Source organism: Aquila chrysaetos, chromosome 10, assembly GCF_900496995.4.
Source record: "Aquila chrysaetos chrysaetos chromosome 10, bAquChr1.4, whole genome shotgun sequence".
NCBI lineage: Eukaryota > Metazoa > Chordata > Aves > Accipitriformes > Accipitridae > Aquila > Aquila chrysaetos.
The window spans coordinates 40,311,416-40,336,648 of NC_044013.1; the positions used below are offsets into that span (position 1 = coordinate 40,311,416).

At 34.3% G+C, this 25,233-nt stretch overlaps 1 protein-coding gene across 1 annotated transcript in view; it reads left to right on the plus strand.

Annotated features, from left to right (window-relative positions):
* BRIP1 (BRCA1 interacting helicase 1) overlaps positions 1 to 25,233 on the plus strand; it is a 69,615-nt gene that overhangs the window by 39,464 nt on the left and 4,918 nt on the right. The window contains exons 17-22 of the mRNA XM_041126967.1: positions 2,999 to 3,158; positions 3,919 to 4,040; positions 17,618 to 17,730; positions 20,034 to 20,116; positions 21,800 to 22,126; positions 22,876 to 23,715. Of these exons, the coding sequence (XP_040982901.1) occupies positions 2,999 to 3,158; positions 3,919 to 4,040; positions 17,618 to 17,730; positions 20,034 to 20,116; positions 21,800 to 22,126; positions 22,876 to 23,715 (1,645 nt within the window). The remainder of the gene's footprint in view (positions 1 to 2,998; positions 3,159 to 3,918; positions 4,041 to 17,617; positions 17,731 to 20,033; positions 20,117 to 21,799; positions 22,127 to 22,875; positions 23,716 to 25,233) is intronic.

Below are 25,233 nucleotides of genomic sequence, written 5' to 3' on the forward strand. Positions count from 1 at the left end.
CCATTTGTTAATAAACCATTTGAGAATCCATTTTTAAGGGATTTAATAAAATATACACAGACTGCCTTCCACTGCAGAAACTATTATTCCCCTGGGTAGAAAAAATGACTGACTGTGGGCATTAATGGTCGCTTCCTGTGATTCCTGGCATTATACCTTGCTCCCATTTGCACTTTTTCAACCCAAAGTGAAATAATTTTTTATGAGAAACCTGCACTTGATTCCTAGCTCTTGTGAGGCATATATGTGTTCTATATTTTATTTATTTGTATTCAGTCATGTCCATAATTCTTGTTGTCTTAGTGTCTGTAGCGTGGGTATTGTGCGTGTTTGTGCATGCTTTCCTCTGTACAAGAAAGTTTCTGTACATAGCAAACTCCATTAAATGGAAGAGGTAACAGCTTTTGTGTGAATTAAATGAATTGTTCCATTCTTGCCAAAGATGTTCATGAATAATTCACACATTTCCATAAAAAAAAGTAGATTTTCTATTGTGATGGTTGCTGTCAATTAAACAAGAAACCTGAACTTATTGTAGTCTAATAGATACTTGGAGGGGCTGGGTAACCCACAAAAGAGAAAATATGTTTTCTTAAGAATTTGGAGGAAGGTTTTCTACTGCCATCTTTCCAACTATGAATATAGGTTATACTTCTTTCAAATATGAGAGAAATACAGTGGAATTGAGAGATTAATTAATTTTTGTAAGGAATGTTGCCCTTTCTGAGGCTATTAACAGACTTTGGTTCTCTTAAATTAAGAAACAATTTTTCTGCTAAGAAAGCTTCATAAGGGTGTGTTTGTGAAAAATTCCAGTTGATTTCAGTAGCTGAGATAATAAAAGGAGGAGAAAGTCAGGGGCAAGTGACTCTTAGAAGTCAAAGCATGGATAGTTTACATGAATATGTAAATGTCAAATTCAGTTATACCCAAATATATCCTGTCTGTATTCTCTTACTGGCCTCCTTTTGTCATGTATGGTGAACAGCAGGCAGTGCTAGAAGTGAGTTCAGCATAGATTGCTAAGTGAATGCCCAGGCAGACATTAGTTTCACAGAAGGAAGAATGAAATCTGGAAAGTTAATAATATTACAGTCACTGGCAGCTCTAACAGATCCCAAATGGATGTACTTAGAGGTATAATTTGTTTGACTCTTTTCTTTACCAGAATTATCTCCATATCATATCCAAGAACTGAAGGCGTAGTGGCAGGCTGTGGATGGCAAGATGGACAGTCATTGCTCAGTCATAGTATTACGACCTTTTATATAAAAAGAGATTACAGACAGGATGCTGCCAGGAAATGACAGAGCTGGTAGAGAAGGGGACAAAGAGTAGGACAGACACATTTAGAAAAGATGATTTATTCTACAGTAACATCTGTATTTGTAGGAAACTGTTCCTACTATTCATCACTTAGTCTCTCTGTGCTTGCTTGAGAATGGCGTCACATCAGTAGTAAGCAAGTGTATTTCCCTGAATAGAGGCTTGGACAAAGCTAGTGAAAATTCAAGAATACCATAGTATTTGTCCCCTCTGAACCACATGTACCTCAAAAAGAACCAATCCAAATACTTAACGTCAGAGAGTAAGTTCAGATTGTTAATTCTGAGAACATGAAATATGCAAGGGTTCTTGTAAACAGTTTCCCATAAATTTGCAAGTGTTCTCCCTGTTAAAGTCAAATGTGACAACAGTTAGTTACCATTAGTTCTGTTTCACAATAACACTTAAACTGTATGTTTGGACATGGGACAGATTAATTTTGTAACAATTTAACTGCTAAAGATCCTGAGATCTTGGTTGGGGTGCATCAGAAAGCCAAGTGGATTGGAGTTAAGGGATGCTGTGGCTTTTTGAGCAATGAACTGGGGCGAGTGCAGGTTCCAGATGGAGCAGTTTATATAGCCTGAAGCAAAATGCTGAGAAAGTCTTCAGTGAGTGGTGTTGAGGGAAGTGCAGACAAATTAGGAGCATAACCATTATTACAGAATCTGTGAGTTTAAAATCTCTGTGTATATGAAGCTCAGTAAGTCTGCTGCACAATAGTTAGTGACACACTAATGGTCACTGAACAGTAAAAGGAGTGAAATAAAGCATTCATTTCTGTCCACTGAACCAGATCTACTCAGTTCATTCTAAAATGTGTTGGTTGCCTTGCTTTTGTCTTGAGGCCAGTGCTGTGCACCATCAGATAAACATGTCAGGTGAAGGAGTGACTTTTTTGCTCCCTGTCTTCATAAAATTCAGCCTAGAAGTTGATGAGAAAAGGGCATGACTGCTAACTGCAAAATGACCGCCACCCAGCTGACTTCAGTTTCTGTGGTAGTTTTAAACTTTGCTTTTTGTAATGCAATACATATTTTCATTACGTTCGCACTAAATGTGGAACAAGTTTATTTGCTTGCAAGATTTGAACATGTACTGATTTGGAGTAAAATGTGTACAGTTCAGAATCTGGTAGATATAACAAAGCTGACTCCCTTCAAGAAGCAGAGGAGGCTGTTGATAAACCCTACATCAATACTTCCTCCCCCAACTTATCTGTGTAAATTTAAAAATACTGAAATATTATGGAAATTTAAGATATACAGGCTTGTTTCAAATGAATGTAGAATTTTTTTCCAGTCTTACTTATGGATCTCTTTCTTGGTAAGCAGAAGAACAGGTAATTTCCAGTTTTCTTTGAATGACGTTCCTCTTGCTTTGAGGAATACCAGAAGATGCTCTTTATTGACCAGTCTTATAGTTTTAGAGAGTTTTACTTTGATAACTCAAAAATCCGCACTGTTTCTAATTAGCAAAGTCAGTGGCCGTTGTGTTTAGAAACTGTTGCATAGCTGTGGATCGGTGTACAGTAGGGACACTTGTATTCATAAATACAAAAACTGAACAATGTAATTTCACTAAAATAAGTGTCTTTTGTGTGCTTTATTTGAACAGTTCAAGTGATTGACCTTTCATTAGAGCTCTTCCAGATTTTTCTGTTTGTTTTCAGCTGTTGGACAAATTGAAAGATCGCTGGATGCACACTGGCTTATGGAGAAACCTGGAGCTGGTTAAGACAGTCATTTCAGAGCCTCAAGGAGGGGCAAAGAGTGACTTTGATGAACTGCTGAAAATATACTACGATGCCATAAAATGTAAAGGAGAAAAAGGTACGTTCTTCAGACATATGAAATAGTTGATACAGACTCTTCAAGTTTAAAAAAAAAAAAGGGGGGGAGGGCGGTGTCTTAAAGTGCTTAACAATTAGAATAAGGTATGGATAAACAGTTAAATTAACCTCAGCTTAATAAGTTATTGTGGTAAATGAGGAAGAATAACTGTGATTTATATTGTTGCATGAGGATATAGGGAAGTACAGGATGATGCATAATCCTAACAGTGATATTCAAAAGGCAGTGAGCTGTGTAAGGATGTGCAATTGTGTGTCCAGCAGGGTGCAGAGTGGCTTCTCAAATAATCAAACTTGTAGTACATTGCATAACTGTGATTTACCATCTTATATTACAGCCACTATAGGTTTTCTTCTGGAAATACTTAAATATTAGTACAGAGAATAAAGAACGATAGTATGTCAAAAAATAAATAGCATGATTTTTGGAGTGCAAAATCCAAGGTTTAAATTTTAAATTTTGTCATAGATACATATGGTTCTTGCATAATTAAGTACCACTATGTTATATAGTGCAAAATTATTTTGCTAGTTGATATTCAAAAATCACAATATTATTGATCAAAGTGAAGTTAATCTCAAAGAAGCCTATATTTTTATATCCACTCACCTTTTCCAGACTGACACAGTGTATTATGCTATATTATGTTTAGCTCTTTAAAAGATGTTGGTGAAACTTTCTTCTGACACTCAGTTTATCACTGGGAATGATTTGTATATTCCTCTCTGGCTTGTTCAAGATGGAGCACTCCTTATAGCTGTATGCAGAGGAAAAGTTAGTGAAGGCTTGGATTTCTGTGATGCGAATGCCCGTGCAGTTATAACCATAGGTATTCCGTTTGCAAATGTGAAAGACCTTCAGGTAGGATATCAATTGAAAGAGTTGTACTTTATTTTTATGTCATGTTTAAAACGCTAAATGTGCACAAAATATTTTTTCTAAATGTTTACCCTTGGACTTCTCTCAATCCCATTTGAATTCTTTGAGTTACCTTCTACACAGGTAAGAGGAAGAATAGCATAGCATGTCTTGTGGACTCATTTGTCATTCTAAATAAATTTATATCATGCTAGAGATATTGTAAATTTCTGTCTGACATGGCTAGTGAAGGCTATTGCATTGTCAAAATGCTCATTAACTGCATACTCTGCCAGGCAACAGTACGTGTTTCCATCTTCACTCGCCTGTTTTCATACACTGAAACTTATGTCATTTGTACAGAAATGAAGTTACTTCCTGACTGACTGTGGTGTGGGGCATTTGGTTGCAAAGGTCTAGGATAAACACTAGGAAAATACTACTTTAAATAAGGCATTCAGATTGATCAAAAGATTATTTCAGAAAATAGGTGGAAAGATAAAGATAGTTATAGTGTAAAATAATAGCATAATGAATCAATGTATATCACGTACTAGGTCATTATTGATTGCAGTATAATCACCTTTCTAATCCCTATGGCCTTCTTTAGTGTAACTATGTGTATGACACTTCCCACTTAAACGGAGACTGGAATTGTAAACCTTTTCCAAGCTAATGCTGCTTTATTAGCTTGCAGTTTTGAGGTATGACATTATGACATGACGTAACCTCTTTATGGATACTGAGGACATTAACTATTTTGATAATTCAAGCTTCATCTAACTTTAGGCAAAAGCTTCTAAGTGCCTTCTAAAAATAGTATTTTGAAGTGCCTCCAATTAAAGAAATTTGAGACTATTTGTATTTTTCAGCAGGTGGCCAAAGTAGCATCCTGTTGCTTGCACTGCTGTGTATTTACTCACATCAACACTTCCTTCCTTTTGACTTCAACAGGTCTTGTCTTATGGATAGATGATGTTCCATTAGAATAGGCACTTTGTAGTTGAAGCCAGGCATTCATAAAGGAAAAGAAAGCCAATGAATATGGAAAAGTGTTTTTCTAGACTTTCTACTTACTGAAAAATAACATTTATTATTGACTAGTTTGTAAGACCACTTATTTTTTAGTGGTCTGTGCATGCCACTTAGGTAGTCACCCAGTTGCTGGCACACTTCTTCGAGTGATAATAGCCACTGTCACTGCTTTATCTTATGCGTACCTTTTAGAGCTTTTCAGGACTACTTTGTGAAGCTAAGAAATAAAGTGAAGTATCATAGAATAAATAAATACCAGAAATAGCTGGATTCTGGTTATTAGTGATGCCAAATCAAACAAGAAAATCATAGGTTCACACTTGAAAGACCAAACAGACTCAGCTTTGGGTTTAGAGATGCGTTCTGAGCTTAAGTGAACAACCAAAGACTTCTTTGTTGTCTACAATGTGTGCCTAATTACAGCCTTGCTAGAGAAAAACCACATCCTATAAGGACTAGTGAGGTTATATTAGTGGTGGCTGCCTAGTGCAGTGTTCTTTCAATGTTTGCATAACTTTCTCGAAGCACTTAACTCAGCCACAACATTTTTTGTCTTACTAAAATATAATACTGTACTTTAGTATAAAAACATTTACATTCAAAGACTACTTAGCACTCTTTCTAGAGTTAGAAATGCTTAGTTTTAGAAGCATATGCTGAAATGATATTTTGGAAATACTTGGTCTATAGTATGGCTGGAACTCTTACAATTTACTCCAAATGATTTCCAGAAAGTCAGTATTTTTGTGTTATAAATGATACAAAATTAAATTGAAAAGAATGTATCAAGGGTGAATTATGTTCACAGTGGATTATGTTCCTTAATCTTAAAATAGTGTATTTGATTTTACCTTGAGTTCAACCAAATATGTAATATAATAGAATCACAGGCAGTACATCCCATTACTGATAACTAAATTTAAAAAAAAATCAGTGTTGTGTTGAACAATTTTTTTTAGTTAGACTGAAGAAAACCTCTACATTTTTAAGTAGGGATAGAAACACTAGCTGCCAAATTGCAAGCAGCTAAAGGTTTGAGTGTATATATTTAGATATGGTAATGCACAAAGCACTGCAGTGATCAATTCTAGATGAGAGAAGGGCATGCACCAGTCTCTTAGCATCAGATTTGAATTGCTGTCTGGTGCATGGCAGTGCTCCTAGAATAATGCTGGAGGAAATTGTTTTTATTGTAAATGTGTCTTTTGCTCCAGAACTTGGATCCAAAGTGATATTCAGCTAGCAGTACTTCCCTTTAAATTCAATGATGTTTTGTTTTGTCCAAGGCTTTAGGTTGGCTTATCAGATACCCCAAAAAGTTCTGGATTAATGCACATTTCTTTTACCAGTTGAGCTCAATTATGTTGAAAACAATAGAGTGAAGGATAGTCGCTCTGTTCACTGAAGAAGATTAATTAGTAGCTTTGTAGAAATGTAAGCATAGATACAAAAGAAATTTGGAAGATTAAGCATCTTTTTCAGTGGTATGTCAGCTCAGGAAAGGAATTGGAATTATATTTTTAAGGAAAACTGGCTGTTGATAGTGAAGATTGCCATGTAAAATTAAAAAGAGGGGAGGGGAGGGAGAATGGGACAGGACACCAATTTTCACCTGCAAATGTTCTTTTTGTATATTTCTGGGAGAGCTGATCCAATAGTATTGCTTCCGAGAATGGTGTGAAACAAATGTATTATAAAAGGGTACAGAAAAGCGAGCGCTACATTTTAAAAAATTTGTTAACTTTATATAAAACCAGTCTGATACCCTATTTTTAGGGTATTGCAACAAATGCAAATTGTTGTTCGTTACTTCAGTCCCCCTAGACCAACAGACCTTACCTGAACATTAGAAAGGAAAACAAAGTTTTATTCCTGTACACTTTATTACAATTCTTATAAATGCTTTGGAGTTATCTTCAGTGAATAAAACTTCATAGAACTGAAGGAATATTGATTTGTCAATAAGGGAAAAAAGGTACATGAAACTCGTAGGGATTGGAAGGCATGCTATAAACCATGCTCTCACGTAGCGGATAGTTATTAGTATTACCTGAAATGAAAAGAGATTCTTTGTTAAGTATAGACGATTGTCTATAGTTAAGCCTTAACCTGTTGTCCTAACCAGTTGGAGTTTGGCTGGCTGTATTACTGTTTCATTAACAGTTAGAATCTGAAAGTCACAAGCCCAATTGCCAAGGGGTTAAATGATACTTGTGCCATCCTGCTTATGACGCAACTTCATCTTCTAACCACACTTTTACGATCACATCTAAGTCATTTGGAATTTTATGATACAACTATGAGGAAGAATTATGATTACACAATTTATTCAAATACTTTTTCCTACTCAGGATTGTATTCACAGCATATCAGTATTGCTCATCATACTGATGATGAGAATGTGAATTCTCCTTTCCAAGTACAACTGAGTGACTTTCTTTTAGGGTGGCTGATTTTATTTTTAAATGTTTCTCCTTATTAACAGTTTTTTCTATGGGAATTCTTTTTTTCTTTGGGGTTAGAAGAATCCAGACTTTTAAATGTTAGAGGACACTGTACCGTCTATCTCTTTTGTAGGATTTTAGGATATGTTCAGTTCCCAAACAATACAGTTAAAATTTATAGGATAGTTATGACATTTGCTGCTATGATATAGTCGTTAGTGTTTGTTTAGATTTTGTAGGCTAACCAGAAAACTGATTAAAACCTGGACATTTTAAAACTTTCAGCTTTGAAGTTTGGGGAGGAGCTTGAGTTTTGAGCAGACAGAAGAAAATTCAAAACACAGTGACACAAGTCAAGTTAGACCTATATAGACATAAAATTGTGAACACAGGTACATCTGTTCCTTTTACATAGCTATAGGTATGTATAGGTAGGTATAGGAACAAAGAAACTGATGATGAATAATGACATCCCCTTAAAAATAGGAAATGCAAGTGATTAACAATTCCCTTGGAATATCCATGAATGATATACTTCTAGGATTGGTTTAAATCACTAAAAAGTGCTCCGCTTCTACATGAAAATACACTTGCATGTCTGCTTTTTGGGTTAATAAAAGTCCTCTTAAGACTCAATTCCATAACCCCTTACTCCTGCATATAGCTTTTACTTGTGTGAGTAATCCCTTTAATACTTCTAGGACTGTGCACAGTTGTAAGGGTTTGTAGAATCGTACCTTTGGAGACCAATATTTTATGTTGGCAGTTTGATGTTGGCTCATCTCCACTAATATTACTTGTCTGTGATCAACTTGCTTTCTAAATATATTTTATGATTTGTAACTTGATGCTAATACCAGTGAACTGTAATATTAGGGAACATAAATAACGTGACAGAAAAAGATGTGTAATCCCATATACATGTTATCTGATGCTAGCATACTATTCATTAACTTCTGTTATATATTTTGAATTGTAGCATTTTGGATCCAGACATCAGTCTTTACTTGGGCAAGAAAATCATTGTCAAGTGTGATGTATAATATCCAATTTTATTTTCTCCATATGTTTGTGCTAAATATATGCCACAACTTCTGGTATTAAATGGCAAGCATTTGGTCTCCTTAAGTAACTGTATGGTTTTATAAGTTACATTATTTTCTGTAGAACCTTTAAAGAGTATTATTTAGTTTCACCTAAAAATTTTAGGCACATAGTATCTTACATTCATTCATTTTCACAAAGAGAAGAGTCTAAAATACTTTGTCAGTGTTAGGGAAGAAAGAAATGATTAAGGCTCAGAAGTGTACTTGATAATAAACAATACCGATTTAAGAAAGAGAAGCCAAAACCCTAATTCTGTGTTACTGAAAAAGGTTTCATATTGCTGAAGAATCAGGTTGCTCAAGCAAAATATATAAAAGAAATGTTAAAGTATTGCTTAAAGCTATGGTACTCTCAATGGTAGGGTTTGGCTCTAGTAAAGCAGGAAAATTTATTTCAGAGCCAAAAATGACTTCTTTGGCTGTGACCAGGATTTCCTCTGCCCACCTCTGGGACCTGAAACTAGAGGTAGGAAAATCTGATTTTGGAGCCAAGTGTGACTTGTTTAGTTCAAGTCATAATTTACTGTTCTTACCTTGGGGACCTGAAAATAAAGAAACTCGCTATGAAATGTTGATAATGGGCGACTCTGAAGTGCAAGTATTAAGCTAACTTTCCCAGAGAGCATTTCTTCACTTCCACCTTTCCAGATGCTTTTGATCGTAGTACAGTAGAGTGTACTTAATCATGTAACAGCTAAGAGAACTTTACCAAAATATAGAGGAAAATGCAGTCAAACTCTTTTACATCAGTAGATGTGCAAGGAAAATAAACTTGATAAGATTAGGATTTCTGTGCAGTGACATTACTCGAGAACTGTAGCTGAGTTTGCCATTAATGAGAAGTATTTCCCATAGCTGCTGTAGGGTGAATATGAACTACAATGGCAAATACTTTCTTTATTGTTTCCAGTAACATAATTTGTGAAACATGATGGAATACATAATTTCAATTACAATTTTCTGGGTTATATGTAACTTAATGATACAAAGAGTTTGCAGCTACCTGGCTGAAGTTTCTTTCTCCTTTCTTGAGGGCTCAACAAATTGGGGGTATTTGTATCATTTCAGAATAATGGCATTTTTCCAAATATTTAAGTTAATTTCTAGTCCTTGTGGCAATTTTTAAGCCTATATGCTTTTTCTCCATTGAAAGGAGAAAGAATCTTGTGCTAGATAAGTGGTTGTTGAAATAATGCATTTCTTGCATACTATATTCTAGGAAAAGAAAAATTTCTAAGAAAATTATTATTTTAGATGTTTAACCTGAGTTGAGAAACATACCATGCACTGTATGAATTTCATCATAGCTTTGCATCGCTTAAAAAATATTTTCACTCCTTATTCAAAGTATTTTTTTAAAATATGGGCAAACTGGTACAGAAAATTACATTTTATGGGAAGGTCATTGTTGTGTTTAGTAGAATTTGAAAATTCCCTGTGAAGTTAAGAATTTTTTTAGAGATATAAGATTGACTGTTCTGTTATTGATGTGATTGTTTTAAGCAGGCTAGATGTTTCTGAGCAACTTTGCCACAACTTTCCAGTTAAATCTGACATTCATTGTAAAAGCCTTGAGACACAGTGTGTACTATCATTTTCAGTATGATTTAAATGTTTGTAAAAAGTGATCGACTTTTTTGTTTTGTTTTGTTTGATTGTCTGTTAATGGCTGTCTCAACCTGAGCCACTTTTACTTTCTTCTTCATTCCATTACTGTGAAAAAAATTACAAATATAACGTGGGAAGCAGAAAAACATTTATGGAAGTTCCACAGGAAAGCCAAACAAGATGGTCTATTATTTATTGAATGTTCTCTGAGAGGGAAGTACTGAATAGGATAAAAGTGCAATGTGCGTATGTGTTTGTATATATACGCATACACACACACACACACTTGTCTTTCTTCCATGCCCCACTTTATATTCAATATTATTTTGTATTTTAATTGCAAAGTAGCTTTTTGAAACAATCAAGGATGTAAATAAGAAATATACTTACATCATTGAAATGTATAATGTTACCTAGCAAGCCTCTAGAAGTTAAATAACAATTATCAAGACAATATACTTTTACATTTTGTAAAAGAGCATGTTTTCAGATTATTCAGCCAGCATTGTTCTTGTCTTGCAGCAGTACACTGTAAATTATTGCAATCTGCTGTGATACTGCTTATTAAGGGGTAATGCAGTGTGCAGAATCACGTCATCACAAGATGACTGGCTGGATATTGCAGATCTCCATCACTTCCACCCCCCCCTCCCCTCCTTCTCCCCAGAGGAAAATGTCAGGAGGTATACCTACCGGTGTTACAAAAAAACCCAAGCAATGCAGTAAATATATGGTGATGTGGCAATTTCTTACATCACTTTGAAGCAATAAGATATCTCAAAAGCCTTTTACTTCCCATTTTTCCAGAAATAAGAATGGTTGTAAAAAGTTAAAGCCATCCATACTCTTCTTACATCCAACAGAAATTGTGTTAATTAAGAAAAAAAATATTGATGGCAGAGGCTTAATTTGTGGGAGTAGCTGTAAAATCCTGTGGAATACAGCATTCCTGTAGCTAAGAAAGGTAACATTTAAGTTCAACTTAACGTGTAAGACTAGTGGATGGCATTTCTCTTCTACTGGTGCAAGGCTAATGTCAATATGTTGGCACAGATCACAGAAATCATCCCTGAATATATCCGGAAGTTAAGCCTTTGGATAAATAATACAGCAAATCAAAACTTTTCCTTTACATTTAATAGTTTACTTTTCTGAGCCATAAAAAATTCCAAAGTGATTTTCTTGTGTTTATCTTGTCCTTAGCAAGTAGTGTTGACCTTTACGTTTTTACCTTACTGTCAAAGTATGTTGAAAGCTTTAAAAGTGAAGCTATCACCTTGGGGATTTGTAAGGATGACTGACACTTACCACTTCACCTTAGACGCAGTAGCACTGAGCGTATGCAGCAGCGTTGTACCTCAAGGGAAGCTGTTTGATTTTTTTCACTTCTGCTTCACTGGAAATGGATTGAATTTTCTCTTCAGAGGAGAGTTTTGGTTGCATTAGATTTTAATCAAGTCACTTGTTCGCAGTCCCTCAAAGCTTACAAGACTGAGATGAGTAGATGGGCCTGGGGTGAATGTGCTACAAGATTTGTCAAACCGTAAAACTTCCAGATCTCCGAGATGCCACATGGTGTAGTTGACAATACTAAAAGTGTTCAGCGGTTACAACATAACATAAGCTTTCCATCTCTCTAACACTGGGATTAAGAGTTGAGAATACTGGGGAAGCATTTAGTTATAAAATACCTGGTAAATTCAAAATAAGAGAAGTACGGCTTTGCATAAAGTGGTAGCACTGTTTTTCTGCCCCAGAAGATAATATTGGCCAGTTAGTAGAGTCTAACAGACAGCAGTTTGCTGTTGGGTTGTTTGGCTTTACTTTTGAAGTCATGTTTAAGTTTTTGGGCTATGGGGAAACAAGCTAGCAGTGTTTTTCAGTGTATAGTTTCTTTCTTGGCACCTTCATGTTTTTTTTTCCAGTTTCAGTAGCTTTTTCTAGTTTTGATTATATCTTCATTCAGGCAAGAAACATTTAAATCCCATGGATGCCCAGTATCTTTTCAGGTATGCTGTTTGGGTGCAACAGTCTGCACGATACAGCTAGTCTGAGATCTAGATTTGCAGAGATGTTATTTCCTTATTTTATTCAGTATTATCCGAGGAAGGCAAATTTTTAAGTGCGTGTAGAAATTTTAAGGCAGAAGAAGTCACCTGAACTATTTTTAAGCTTATGTGGCTTTGATGTACGAACTGTTGAGTTGATAGCCTTTGTAAGGGGCGGCTGCTGGAGGATGGTGGGTGCAGAGTTCAGCCTCACAGTGATTCGTCTGCTGAAGAGACTTCTTGTAGGATGGAGCTGTGTAACAGAGCGTCTTGAAGATAATTGAGCAATACAAAAGATTCATCATGTCTCTACCTGATAATGTCTTATTCACAGTATATGGTATTGCTGTGCTCACAGTTTTGGGGTTTTGTTGTTATTTAAAGAAATGCAGTATTAGTGTGTGAAAGCAGAAGGGTGGTATATTTAAGTGTCTGGTGACCATCTTTAGGTATATGAGATGGTTAGAATGGCCTTAAATTACTGTCATGTACAGAACCTAGTTTGATAAATTAGAGGTAATAAGCATTTGCTTATTTCATACTGGTTTGTATGTATTAACACTGCACTTGGAATGCCTGGAGCATTTAAAGGTAACGTCCTGCCATAATATCTTTTTCCTGTGGACCAATAAATTGAGACTATGTGTTTAGATACAGCTTTTAGTAGGTCTACTGAGGAGTTAGGATGTTTGAAGCATATTCTATGACTCACCCAGGTCTTTACACGTGCATTATTTAGTCTTAAATCTCACAGACGTTGTTACTGCTTTTGAAGTGGAGGCGGGGGGGAGTTAAATGCTGCACTATTTAATGCTACTTCCATTTAAGGATTTTCAGATGTAAAAGAAATGAAATGGGTTTTCATGTCTTTTACTTTCCCGCACTTACAAACTTTTATGATTACTTGGCATTCATCAGGAGGAAAGTAGATGGCAAGTATGTTCTTGAAGAATTCTAATTATTGCTATTTCAGGTGGAAGAGAGACTCTAACTGGACACATGAGATTTTTAAGACGGTAGATTTGCTTAAAAACCATTTTTATGTCTTTTTTGGGGATGGAAGTAGGGAATGACCACCTGGTATTTTTTGCTTGTTTGTTTTTAGGAGGTGGGGAATTAGTAGATGTTAAACATGAATGTGTCTTTTAAAGTTTTTTGGATGATATGAGCAATGGTCTTTATTTTCATTACCATTTTTCCTCTCATAAAACCAGAGAAACAAGTCAGTGGAATGCCAGAAAACATTTATATCCATTTTCTGACTTTTATTTCCATGGAGGATAGTTGGAGGAGAGTGCTGGGGAGTGAAGGGCATGAGTTTACACATGCGTGTGTGTGTGTACATGTACCTACCTACACACATGTGCATGTAGTGACACAATTCCAAACTTATTTGCCTTTTTCCTTTCAGCAGTTGTCTCTTTCTTTAACCTGGGCTGTCACAACACTGCTGAGTGCTGATGTAAAGAGAAATGCAGGTTTAGATGAGTGCTCTGTTTAACCACTCACAATAGTGCCATTGTATTCATGAATTTCTGTCTTGTCTTTAGAATTCTGGGTAATCTGGTTTGTAATCCCACAGGTTACAAACTGGAGGTCATTTTTAATCTACCAGAGAAAATAGGAGACAGTTGAAGATGTTTGTGAAGTGATGCCTTGTCAAAGAACAGGCCTGGCTTGTTAACCATTAGTAACATCTTAGGATTTTTGTGTTTGTTTTTAGAAAGCAAAGTATAGCACTGCATTTGGTTAAATAAAGTAATGCATCTAAAAAAAAAAATCTTGTAACTTTGCCAGATGAAGTAAAACCAAACACAGTTTATTTTGCTGATTTGTCGCACAAACCAAAAAATTTTATACTGTGGCTTAGCCCATTCAACCTTCATATTGTGATACTAGTGCTGATAAATACATTTACAATATTCTGATTATGAATAATAACTGCCCCAAATGCACATTCTCCAGTCCTGCTAGGCTTTGCTATTAGCTCTTTAGGTCTAAGGTCCTGTTCTTTGGCTGAGAGAAAATGATTCTGGATGAGTGTCTGCTGGACCATCTGCTCGTTTTTACTGAAGTAAACTTTTTAAAAAGTAATTAATTGTGTAGCACAGTAGTTTTTGTTCTTTGTAGGTTAAATGCTTTCTCCTTAAAACTTCTTAACAGGTAAATTAGCATGTAGGATGCTGTGCAAACCTGTAGCTGCAGATAACTAAATTGTACTGAAATTGTGTTTCACATTTCCTTATCCCAGTTGTAATTATGACTGCAAAACAAGGAGAAGCTTTATATTTATGGAATGGAAAGAACTCAATTTAAAGGAGAAAATGGTGCTTTAATTTTATTGTCTAGTCATTTATTTTTCTGTAGAAACCAATAGTTCATAATAGATTGATATTTGTATACCTTGCTATTAAATATAGCCATGTTTTTGTTAATTTTGAATAAATCTGGTTCAGCCTGGCATGTTGCTAAAAAGGCATGCTGCAGGCTTCTGTATCTGAATTTGCAGGTTATTTGGAGGTTCAAAAACAAGCTCTAGTTTTTGAGCTAGTCTTCTGAGCTTCGTGCCATAAGCTAACTGATACAGTCCATGGTCATCACAGTATAAATTCACTTTATGTACTTATATATCACTTGAATCCTAAATAAGTCTGAGTTTCTTCAATTGAAGCAATGTTACTACAAGTAATTTTTTTTTGTGGTTTTTCAAACACTTAAAATCTTAATATAATGAATGTTGTTTAATGTTGTTGTCATCGAAGGAAAACTTGTATTGCTAATTTTGATTGAAGAATACGCTTGGAAATTCTTTTGAATTATATAGAAACTGCCTCAAAATATTTTTCCAAGTCATATAAAAAAATATTTGTTCATGGCATTTATTTTTTGTTGGTATTTCTCAGTTGATATTCCATAGTGAAACATGTCGAACTAATTAAGCATTAAAAGAACGAGAGGTTAGCAGGTATAATGTTGTTAGACTTCAGTTAATGTGAATGTGACCGTGACCTCCCAGATAGATCAAAGACTAATCTGTCTGACAGCTACAAGATGGCAGAGCTTGCCACAGGCCTTCTGCTGCTGCTTGCTGAAGCTATTTGTCTGTAAAGCATGCCTGATAGCTAAGAGTATATTTTTAAGGATGAACAGGTAAAAGTAAAAGGCTGTCTTTTGACATTTTAACTAATCCCTTCTAGCCTGTGGTTTACTGCACATTTAGGATATTTGCTAGCAGGAGAGACTGGCTTTTTCACATATGTAACATGTCATTTTGAATTGGGCGTTGATTTGATGCTTGATAATGTAAGAGTTATACAATGAAATAGATTCTGATTGCATTAAAATGACATGCCCTGGCCTTTTACCTTTAGTAGACTTATAATGAAAACTGAACTCTCAGCAATGTAAGTTGTCATCTCATGCTGAGACATGATCATTTAAGTGAGAAAACAGAATGTTTATTTTCTGTTAACCCTTTTTTAATTAAGATAGAAAAGATAGGTTTTAAAAATACATTACACATTTAGACCAAGAGAATGTGGATTTTTATATAACTTCAGAAATGAAATGTCATTGTTGATGTGCAGTACAAGCAGTATACATTTGCATAATGCTAACGTGTTAGAAGAATGTAAAAGTAATGTGTTTTATTCACAGGGTAGTGCAATACAATGCAGATGATCTGAATGGTTGCATTCTCCTGTTACTTCAGTGGCTTTATGCACATAATTAAAAATGTTGTAGTTTTTATCATCAGACACATAACTACTTATTCTAATGCTGTTTTGAACAGTCTGCTAGCGAAGTAAGAAATTGTGGTAAAGCTACATTTATTGCAATTGGCCAAAATCTTAGTGATAATAAATACTTCAAAAGAGGAAATTGTTAGAAAACTTACCAGGACTAGAAGACAAATGCAAAGTATGTACAGGAGCATATTGTCATTGGTTATGTTTTAAAGACTTCAGTGAAATTTTCTGACACCATAACTCATTTCAAATGGTGAAGAGTATCCTTTTGTTTCTCCACACAGTATTTCCATTTGTAGGAATGCACAGATATGCCTAAGTTCCTTTTTAAGGAACGGTTTTAATGTACATAAAATGTTCAGAAGAAATCATCTTCTGTTTTGAAAATTACAAAGGAAACCTCACATGCCAGTCAATAAATTCTGAGTGACTGGAACAAATATTAAATCTGTGAAATCAAACTGAATTTATTTTCTGGCTGTAAAGATTGAATTTGTAAATTTGACAGGCAATTTAAAGGGCATAAGTACTTAAAATAAAATTTCTTATCCAAATGCAACTTGAAAGTTACCTGTCAGAAGAGGTTAGAAGTCTGCTGTTTTCTCTCCTGAAGCGTGTCCTTTCACTTGTCAGTTTAGAAAGGTTAATACTTTACAAAAGAGCAATGGAAAGACCCTTTTTGGTGTAGTTTTAGGTTTATTTTAAAAAAATAAAATTCAGTCCACCGTCCACCCCCCAATAATAAATTCTTTTGATGTATGTTGTAACTGTGTATAATATCCAAATGCAAATTCTTGTTCAAATTCAGATCAGGCATTGTATGTGTAGTTATCCATATGATTAGAAAAGGGAGGGCAGGGGGTTTCTTTTGCAGTTGATACCAGATCTGCTCTTGCAGCAGCTAAGAGAGAGCATTTTTTAAAAAAGAGGGGCATGCTCTTTTCTGCCTTATGCTAGCCCATGGGCCTGCAAACTTTAGCTGCTGCCTTTTCCTCACGTTTAGCCAGTGAAACATTTGTTTCCAAACCACAGAAGGTGGTGCCAAACTCGGAATTAGAGTTGGTATTGCTGACTTCTGGTACTTTGGCAAGGCCACTCTGTCTCTAAAGTACTTTCTTAGCTTCTGTAGTAGAAGGGGTTATATTTGCTTAACCCTCACTTGGGAAAAGTGTGGTCTGGTCCCAGCAATAGATTAGGAGTCAGTGTTTGTGAGAAAGGAAAGGATAAAGATCTCCGTTGTATCATTTACTTCCAGATGAGCAAATAAAACTGTGGTCTAGTTAGTCCATTTACTTATATCTGGGTGTTTTGCCTGTGTGAACAGCTTATCCTTCTTTTGCTAACAGAGATATTTGGATAAGTGTGTGGTTGTTGTGTTATTACATATAAATTATTGGAATAGATCACATGTTAAGAATAACTTTAGAAGGGTAAAAGCTATATTGGGTAGTATGTAAAATACAAAGTTGGAACACTGAAACACACTTTACGTATTCACTTATTTAATCAATGTTTGCTTGTTTTCCCTTTTGAGGATATTTCCTTTTCAACATCATTATTAAAAACAATATTCTATGATTTCTTTCTTAGGTTGAATTAAAGAGGAAGTACAATGACCAGCACAAAAGTACAAGAGGCCTTTTACCAGGGAGTCAGTGGTATGAAATTCAAGCTTATAGGGCTCTGAACCAAGCCCTGGGAAGGTGAGTAAACTGAACATAATTTTAAAAAAAAAAAAAATATATATATTTGTGGAACTTTTTTTTGCAACATCTGTAAGGATTAATTCCTCACTGTTAATACAAGGGGATAAATCAGGTCTTCAGCTGTTCTGTACTGGCAACTGTCTGGTTTTCAGTCTGTTGTGCATTTGAGCGTTGTGATAATTCAGAGTTTTTGTTTTACATTCAGAATCCACTTTAGTTTGGTTGCAGGTTTTATTGCTTGTAGTCCAGAAATACAGAAAGGAAAGCATTTGCAGAGATAAATAGTTCTTGAGCTTATAAACCAAATGAAAATTCTTAGGCCTTTTCAAATGTACTAACTGTTCACACTCTTGGTGGGCTTGGAACAGTTGTGTGATGTTTAGCCTACAAGTATTGTTGAAAGGGAGAAATAGTGGGGGGTTTTCTCAGACCTTTGCAAAAGGTTGATTCAATTATCATGCTCACTGATCTCTTTGCAGGTTTAGAAGAAGTGGTATAGCTTACTTTCTCAAATGAAAAAATTCCCCCAAAATTTTATTAACAGGATAGAATTAATTCATCCTTCTCCAACAAAGTTTATCATATACATAGATAGATATAGCTATCTGTCATCTATGTCATAGATGCCATACATCTGTCATAGATATATAGAGGTATAGACACAGATTTATAGATAAGAGGAGAAACATCAGTGGGAAGACTCTTGTTATTTGAATTAGACCTAATACAAATGTGATGACATAATGAAGGTTTAGAAAGAAAATTGAGAGAAAATAGTCTACATTAGTAAAATCTCATTGTAAATTCTTGTTACAGGTCTGATTTCTTAGATTCCTCTTTGGAGAGTAAAAGCATTAGTTAAAATTTGTTTAGAAAACTCTAAGTTGTGGAATGCCACTAGTAAGAAATTAATTTGAAATTTTGTCACTGTGAAATAAGTTTTAACTTAAATTTAGTTTTAGTGAAAATTGCTTATTGTATAGTTTATCATTTGAATTGAATTATGCTAGTCGAAACTTAATGGAGAAAATAGACTTCCATTCTATAAATTGTGTATAATACCATCAGTCTAAGCTCTTACTAAACTGAGATCTGGGGAATGATGACAGCGTATGATGACTATTTTTATAAAACCAGAACAGTCTACTAAGTTGCTACTAAGTTATATAGTAGATAGGCAGGCTTCTTATTGCAAAGATGCCTGCAGGGACAGAAGTGAGCAGAAGCATGATAGTCTTCAATCTGGCACTTTTCTCTTAATTTAGTGCTCTTACATTATATGAAGTAACACAAGTTCATGAAATGAAATAGCAGCCTTTGGGAATATAACAGATGGTGTGTATGGCCAGGTGACAATCATGCTATGAATTCCTTGCAGTGCTACTTTTTCTAAAAGTGTGGGATATGTCTCCAGTGGGCATAATTCATTTAAACTGTGAGTTGAAAGAACCTTTATTAAAGCAATGAAAAAATGAGAGGTTGGAAGAAATCTATTTCTTAAAGATGTTTTGGTAGCTTTTCTTATCATGGAGAAACTTCAAATATAAATAAATAATATTTCTTTGGAGAGCCAGCCTTCTCACTCCCATTTTAAGCCCTGAGTCTGATACACTTGTGGTTTTATGTACATTTTGTAAACATCATCTTCAAAAATTGTCCTCTTATACAATGGGGATAATAACCCTAAACTATTTCATTTGTGTTATCACTGTTCTTTAATAATTTTTTTTCTGGCAGGCAGTATAGAAATCCAAATAATGTTAGAAATAGTCACTTTACATGTGTTGATATTATTGGATTATTTCTGTAGGCCTCTAACAACTGAATTATGAACTCAATGGTATGGCTCATGGCTTTGATCTGTAGCTTTATTAATTTCATTAAAGAGAGTTAGGAATAATGTGGTTTAGAAACAAAAAAGTGCATAGTTATTTAAAAAACTGCTTGCAGTTGCATCAGTCTATTTTCTTTTCTTCTACACTTTTACATGTTCTCCTCTCAGTATTTACACTACCCAGTTAAGAGTGGAAAGCAAATGACATGTAGTTTGATTAGCTGCTGAATATTTGTGTAGGATTTTTTAATTTACCTGTTTTCATATAGTAAATTAAAGAACTGAAGAAAAATTAAGCTTCCATGACATCCATAAAAATTTTTGGTGCAAGACAGTACGAAAGCACTTCCTGTATATTTTTGCATATTCTAGCTGACTCATTGCAATCCCTGTTGTCAGATCCCCACAGTTTTTTACTATATGGACTCTAATTATATATACACTCTTTTTTGTTGCTCACTTATAGGTGTATAAGACATAGGAATGACTGGGGTGCTCTTATTTTAGTTGATGACCGCTTCCGGAATAACCCTAATAAGTACATAACTGGTAAGTTGTAAAAATCTTTCTGGGAAAGTTCCTAATATTAACAAATAGTGAAAAATCAAGATTACAGGTAAGTAGGAAAAGTCATAATGAAATGTATCCATTGAACTCAAATTGTGCAGCTGAAACTGAAAACTAAAACTGTAGCCTGGTGTATTGCTAGTTCATTAAATACACTGAAACATGTTGATACCAATGCTCAGTGTATTCAATTTCTTTCCCCTTTTGGATATATAGGTAATGATATAGAAATTTCAGTGTGCAGAATTTGAGAATTCTTTCTTAAAATGGGACCTATAAAAACTTAAGTACTCTCAATCTTTGCATATTAAGTATATATAATGTATGTATATACATATGTGTGCATGTGTATATATGTGTATATATATGTATGTATTAAAAAAGTTACTATATTTTTATTTGGACTTTGGATAAGTCTCTAGTGGATGTATACTTTCTGCCTATAGGGAGCTTTAATGATTAGGGTTGGCAGTCTGAATTTAACATTGTGGCTTTTTAGGTAAGAACCAGGTAAAGGTTGTGCCATTTGGAACCACCAAATGCTCAATATGCAAGAAGTTATTTTCTGTTTGCATTTTTATATTGGCTAGAAATAAATGCAGATAAAATGAAACAGGTTATGCACACAACCTTAATTAAAAAAAAAAAAAAATGCTTAGGAATGCATTATGTATATTTGTTCCTGCCCTGGTTAGAAGACATGGGCAAAAAGATGATGTAAACAGATAATGTTGTAGTCTAGTCAGCAGGTGGAGCTCAGCTGCTGTAGTACGAGTCAAACTGCTTTTCTGACATGTCTGTACTAAAAATACATTTAAATTCTCTAAGGAAACAGAAGTAATTCATATAGTAATACAAATAATCTATATGTTCAAGACTTGATAAGATTAGTACTTCTAAAAAGTAAAACACAGAAGAATCAAGTTCTCAGGGATTTTTTTTGTTGTTATTAAAAGAATATTTAAATGGGTTTAAAAACACTTTTTAAAATCAAGAAAGTTAATTTTTACTTCACTGTTGTGTGTTCCAACATAATCTAAACAGCTATTATGCTCAAGACGTCTGGTATTCGAGAATTTTTAAAATTATTGCTGTATAAGAGCATATTGTATTATATTTTAGCTATCGGGCATTTGTGATTCTTTCTGAATATGTGAGTTACTGTTACTTAATCTGAAATAAAGTTGTAAAAACTTCATTATATTCTAATTTTTGTCAGACCTTGTCAGTATGATAATAAATAGCTGTACTCTATGTAAGTTGCTTTTTAATAATTCATGACAACAAGCAAAATGAACACCCAGGCATAAAAGAAGTGTAATGATGTTTTTGCAAAGCAGCAGTTTGAACTTAAAAAAAGTATTAGTAAAAAAGGTAAAGGTCTTTTTATTAAAAGGAATGATATTGTTAGTATTACTCACCAGAATACTACCATTGATTAAATCAAGTTCCCAGCCCTGGAAAGCAAGACATGCGTTATCTTACTTTCACGAGCAACTTCTTGAAATCTTTATGAATCTGTTTATACATATGTAAAAGTATTTGCAATATTAAGGTACTATGTACTGATATGAAATACCTGGTATAGATGATGTAGTTTTGTAGTAACACTTTATTTATTTATTTATTTATTTATTTATTTATTTATTTATTTATTTTTCTTAGGATTATCTAAATGGATTCGGCAACAAATCCAGCACCATGAAAATTTTGGTAGTGCACTTGAATCCTTGCATGCATTTGCTATAAGAAACCAGAAAAGCATTGATTGTTCATCAGAGTGCAGCAGTGAAGTTATCCATGTACCTTCAAACCCAAAAGACCTGTCACAAGCCTCTCAACAGGAGGCAACTATTCATCTTTCAACAGATGTTCCTGCTAAAAGTGAGGAGAAAAGTTTGGTTCCAGAAGTTAATTTTACTACAACCGTCAGCTCAGTTAATCCTACAGCATCAAATCAGCAAAGTAACATCATGACAACAATGAAACAAAGTATGTTCATTTCCTGTGGAAAAAACTTCACTAACGTTTTAAAATGTGAAGTTGCATCTTTTTTTGAAGAAACAAATGGTTTTTAACTTTACAGAAGTGCTATGGTGCAAAATGATAGTCATTCATAAATGTGTATGAGCTGTGCTCATCAGACTGAAATTAATTGTCATTTCATCTGGTTGTCTTAAAAAAATTGATAATGTTTGATAAGTTTATAGTACAATCAAAAATGTTTTCACTTAATTTCTTCTTCCATTGAAAACTATGAAGTTAATTTAAAATATATTTGAAACACATAAAGATTAGTATTATTGCAAGATGAGTGCCTTGGTTCAAGCTACATCTGTTGTTTAGACATTGTTGTGAGACACCTTTCATATAATCTCTTCTGGTACCAGCTTTACAAGTAAATATCTATCCATTCCTAAATTTTAGGAAAGCTTATGACTATTTCAGGCAAGAAAGATGTAAGTAACATAAAAGCACAATAATAAAAAGTTACAAATTTAAAACCCAGTCATGTTTTACTCAAACTTTACATATGCCAGTTAATCTATTGATTTAATTGAGACTATTCATGTGCAAAGATAGTTGTAGCATCTGGGCTTTTGTTTGTATTGGATCTTAATGAGTATTATAAAATAACTGTAAACCTAATAAAACAGTGGTAATTTTGATGTGCTAAACATGCTGTAAATCAGTGGGGGCAAGGCATATACAATTAATTAATGTTTTGTGATTTTTCACAGGTGGCCAGAAAGTTGATGTCGAGAGTCATTCTCACCATGTAACACAAAGAAGAAAACATATGGACTCCAAACCCAAAATGCCAGCAACTAAAATAGAGAGAGAAAAAAAGAATGGTTGGACTAATGCTGATATTATGAAAGAACATTGCTGCCTTAAACCACCGACTTCAACACCTTTGCCTGTAGCCAAGAACTGCATGTCCACAGCTAGTAGCAAACAAAAGAATGTGAATAGGGCTAGTGAACTTATTGATAGTGTAAATCAATGCCAGTCATTATTAATTTCAGAACATAAGCCAAGTGTACGAGAATCATGTTTGGAAACAACTAATTTTTCAGTTAAAAATACTGAGGCTGCAATTGCTGAAGAGCATCCTGATAAGCTACAGCTTCAAGTTGAGCCCTGCAGTGAGTTTCCTTCATCAGGAGGGAAATCTGAACTTTCAGTGTTAAACGTATCTGCAGAAGCTGAAGATGAGGATGAGAGTATCTACTTCACACCAGAACTCTATGATGATGTAGAATCAGAGGAACAGAAAATCAGACCACTGGTTCCAACCTGTAATACAAATGAAAATCGGATTGAATGTGGAAACTCCACAGTCGCTGTTGATCTTTTTGCAGTCAACACCACAGAAACACCAAGTGTGACTAAAAAAAAGATTGATGATGATGATGACAGAAGCACAGGCTTACATGGAATAATGCAAAATGAGGGGAGTAAGAATAGTGCAGTTAATAATGCAGAGATGACTAGTGAAATAAAAGCAGAGCAGATAGCATCTCAAGAGATCGACACCAAAAAACGGAAAATCAATCTTTCCAGATCACGAAATAAAGGTGTGTCATCTTTTCTATTTAACAATACTAGCACATAGTGACAGCTTCTATAGGAAACATAGTGAGCAGCCTTTACAATATAGCCTCACTATAGAGCAGGGATGGCTTTCTAGTTCTCATTTAATATATACTACTATCAGACTTGATTTTTCATTATACTTTTTTGTTTTTCACTGTGAAAGTTATGCAACATGCAGTTTTCTATGGATATAATTAAGATTCTGCATCCTAACTGTGTGGCGAAAGGGCATTGTGTAGAAATCCTAAACAGAAGCCCAAGTAGCATTTGACTTGTAATTATAGGTTGAGGAGGTTTGTCTATTACAGATTTAATTAATCTGCCATTAAATACAATCAAACACTTGGGTTTTTCTCAGAAAGCAAAACACTCATATAATCAAATTATGGTTTTCTGCATTTCTTAGGGTTTTTTTTTTTTAATTAAATATGGAGAACAGCATCTTTGCAGATCAAGTAATATGATAGATTGAGCCTAGATACTGAAATAGCTGTATTCTTCAGTACTTTGCTTCCCTCAAATTTCTTTTGTCAGAATGTGTCTCAGAAGCTGTGTAGTAGTAGTATAGTAGTATTTGAACATTTTGATATTTGATGATGATGAGAGGCTCCTTCAGAGGTCTTTATTTGTTTTATATTAAAGTTGAGTTTTCTTTAAGATTTTCTTTTGTGAGAGGATCTCATTTCTTCTGGTCGGATTCTGTATGTATTCATATCAAAATGTGTACTTATTTGTATGCCCCACAAACACATTTTCTGTGCAATGTATAACAATGTAAATACGTACTTAAAGGTCTTTAAATCTTCCTCAGTCTACTTTTTTTGAAATATTTTAAACATTTCTTTCATTTATTGCAATCAATACAGCCAGGATTTTGCTGTAATAAAACATACTATGCCTGATTTTTCAAGAAAAGATTGTTCATTTACATCATATATTCATACGAAGACACGGGATTTTTACAATCTTAAGATTGGTTCATAGGTATTTATATATTTTGACTGAGAGCAGAGATGAAATCGTTAACTGGTCATTTTCCATAGAAGTTCATCTAAATAACATTCTGACGTCCACCTCTACAGAGCTGTGAATGTGTTCATATCAATAGGGTTTAAATTGTATCCTTTCTTTAAACAATAAATGCATCTTTATAAAATTAGATACTCTGTTTGCAAAAATGGCAAGAATGCTGTTGAATTTCTTTAATAAGCATTATCTTGCACTAATTGGTATAAGGCATTTGGTTAAACTTTTAGTTATATTGATGCCACATAAGGATCATGTTTTCTTGGTTTAGGTTTCCTGGTATTTGCTTAATCATTGGATGCTGATGGTTTTGAACTAGTTGATAGGGCAGAAGCAAGCTGTAATATTGATAGCAATTTAAATATATGACACATCTAAAGACAAAAATACTTAATTTAGATTTAAGTAATTGATTGAATATCAGGATTTAGTAGGGTAGGCATGGTTCTGTTTGTAACTGGCTTCTAGACTAG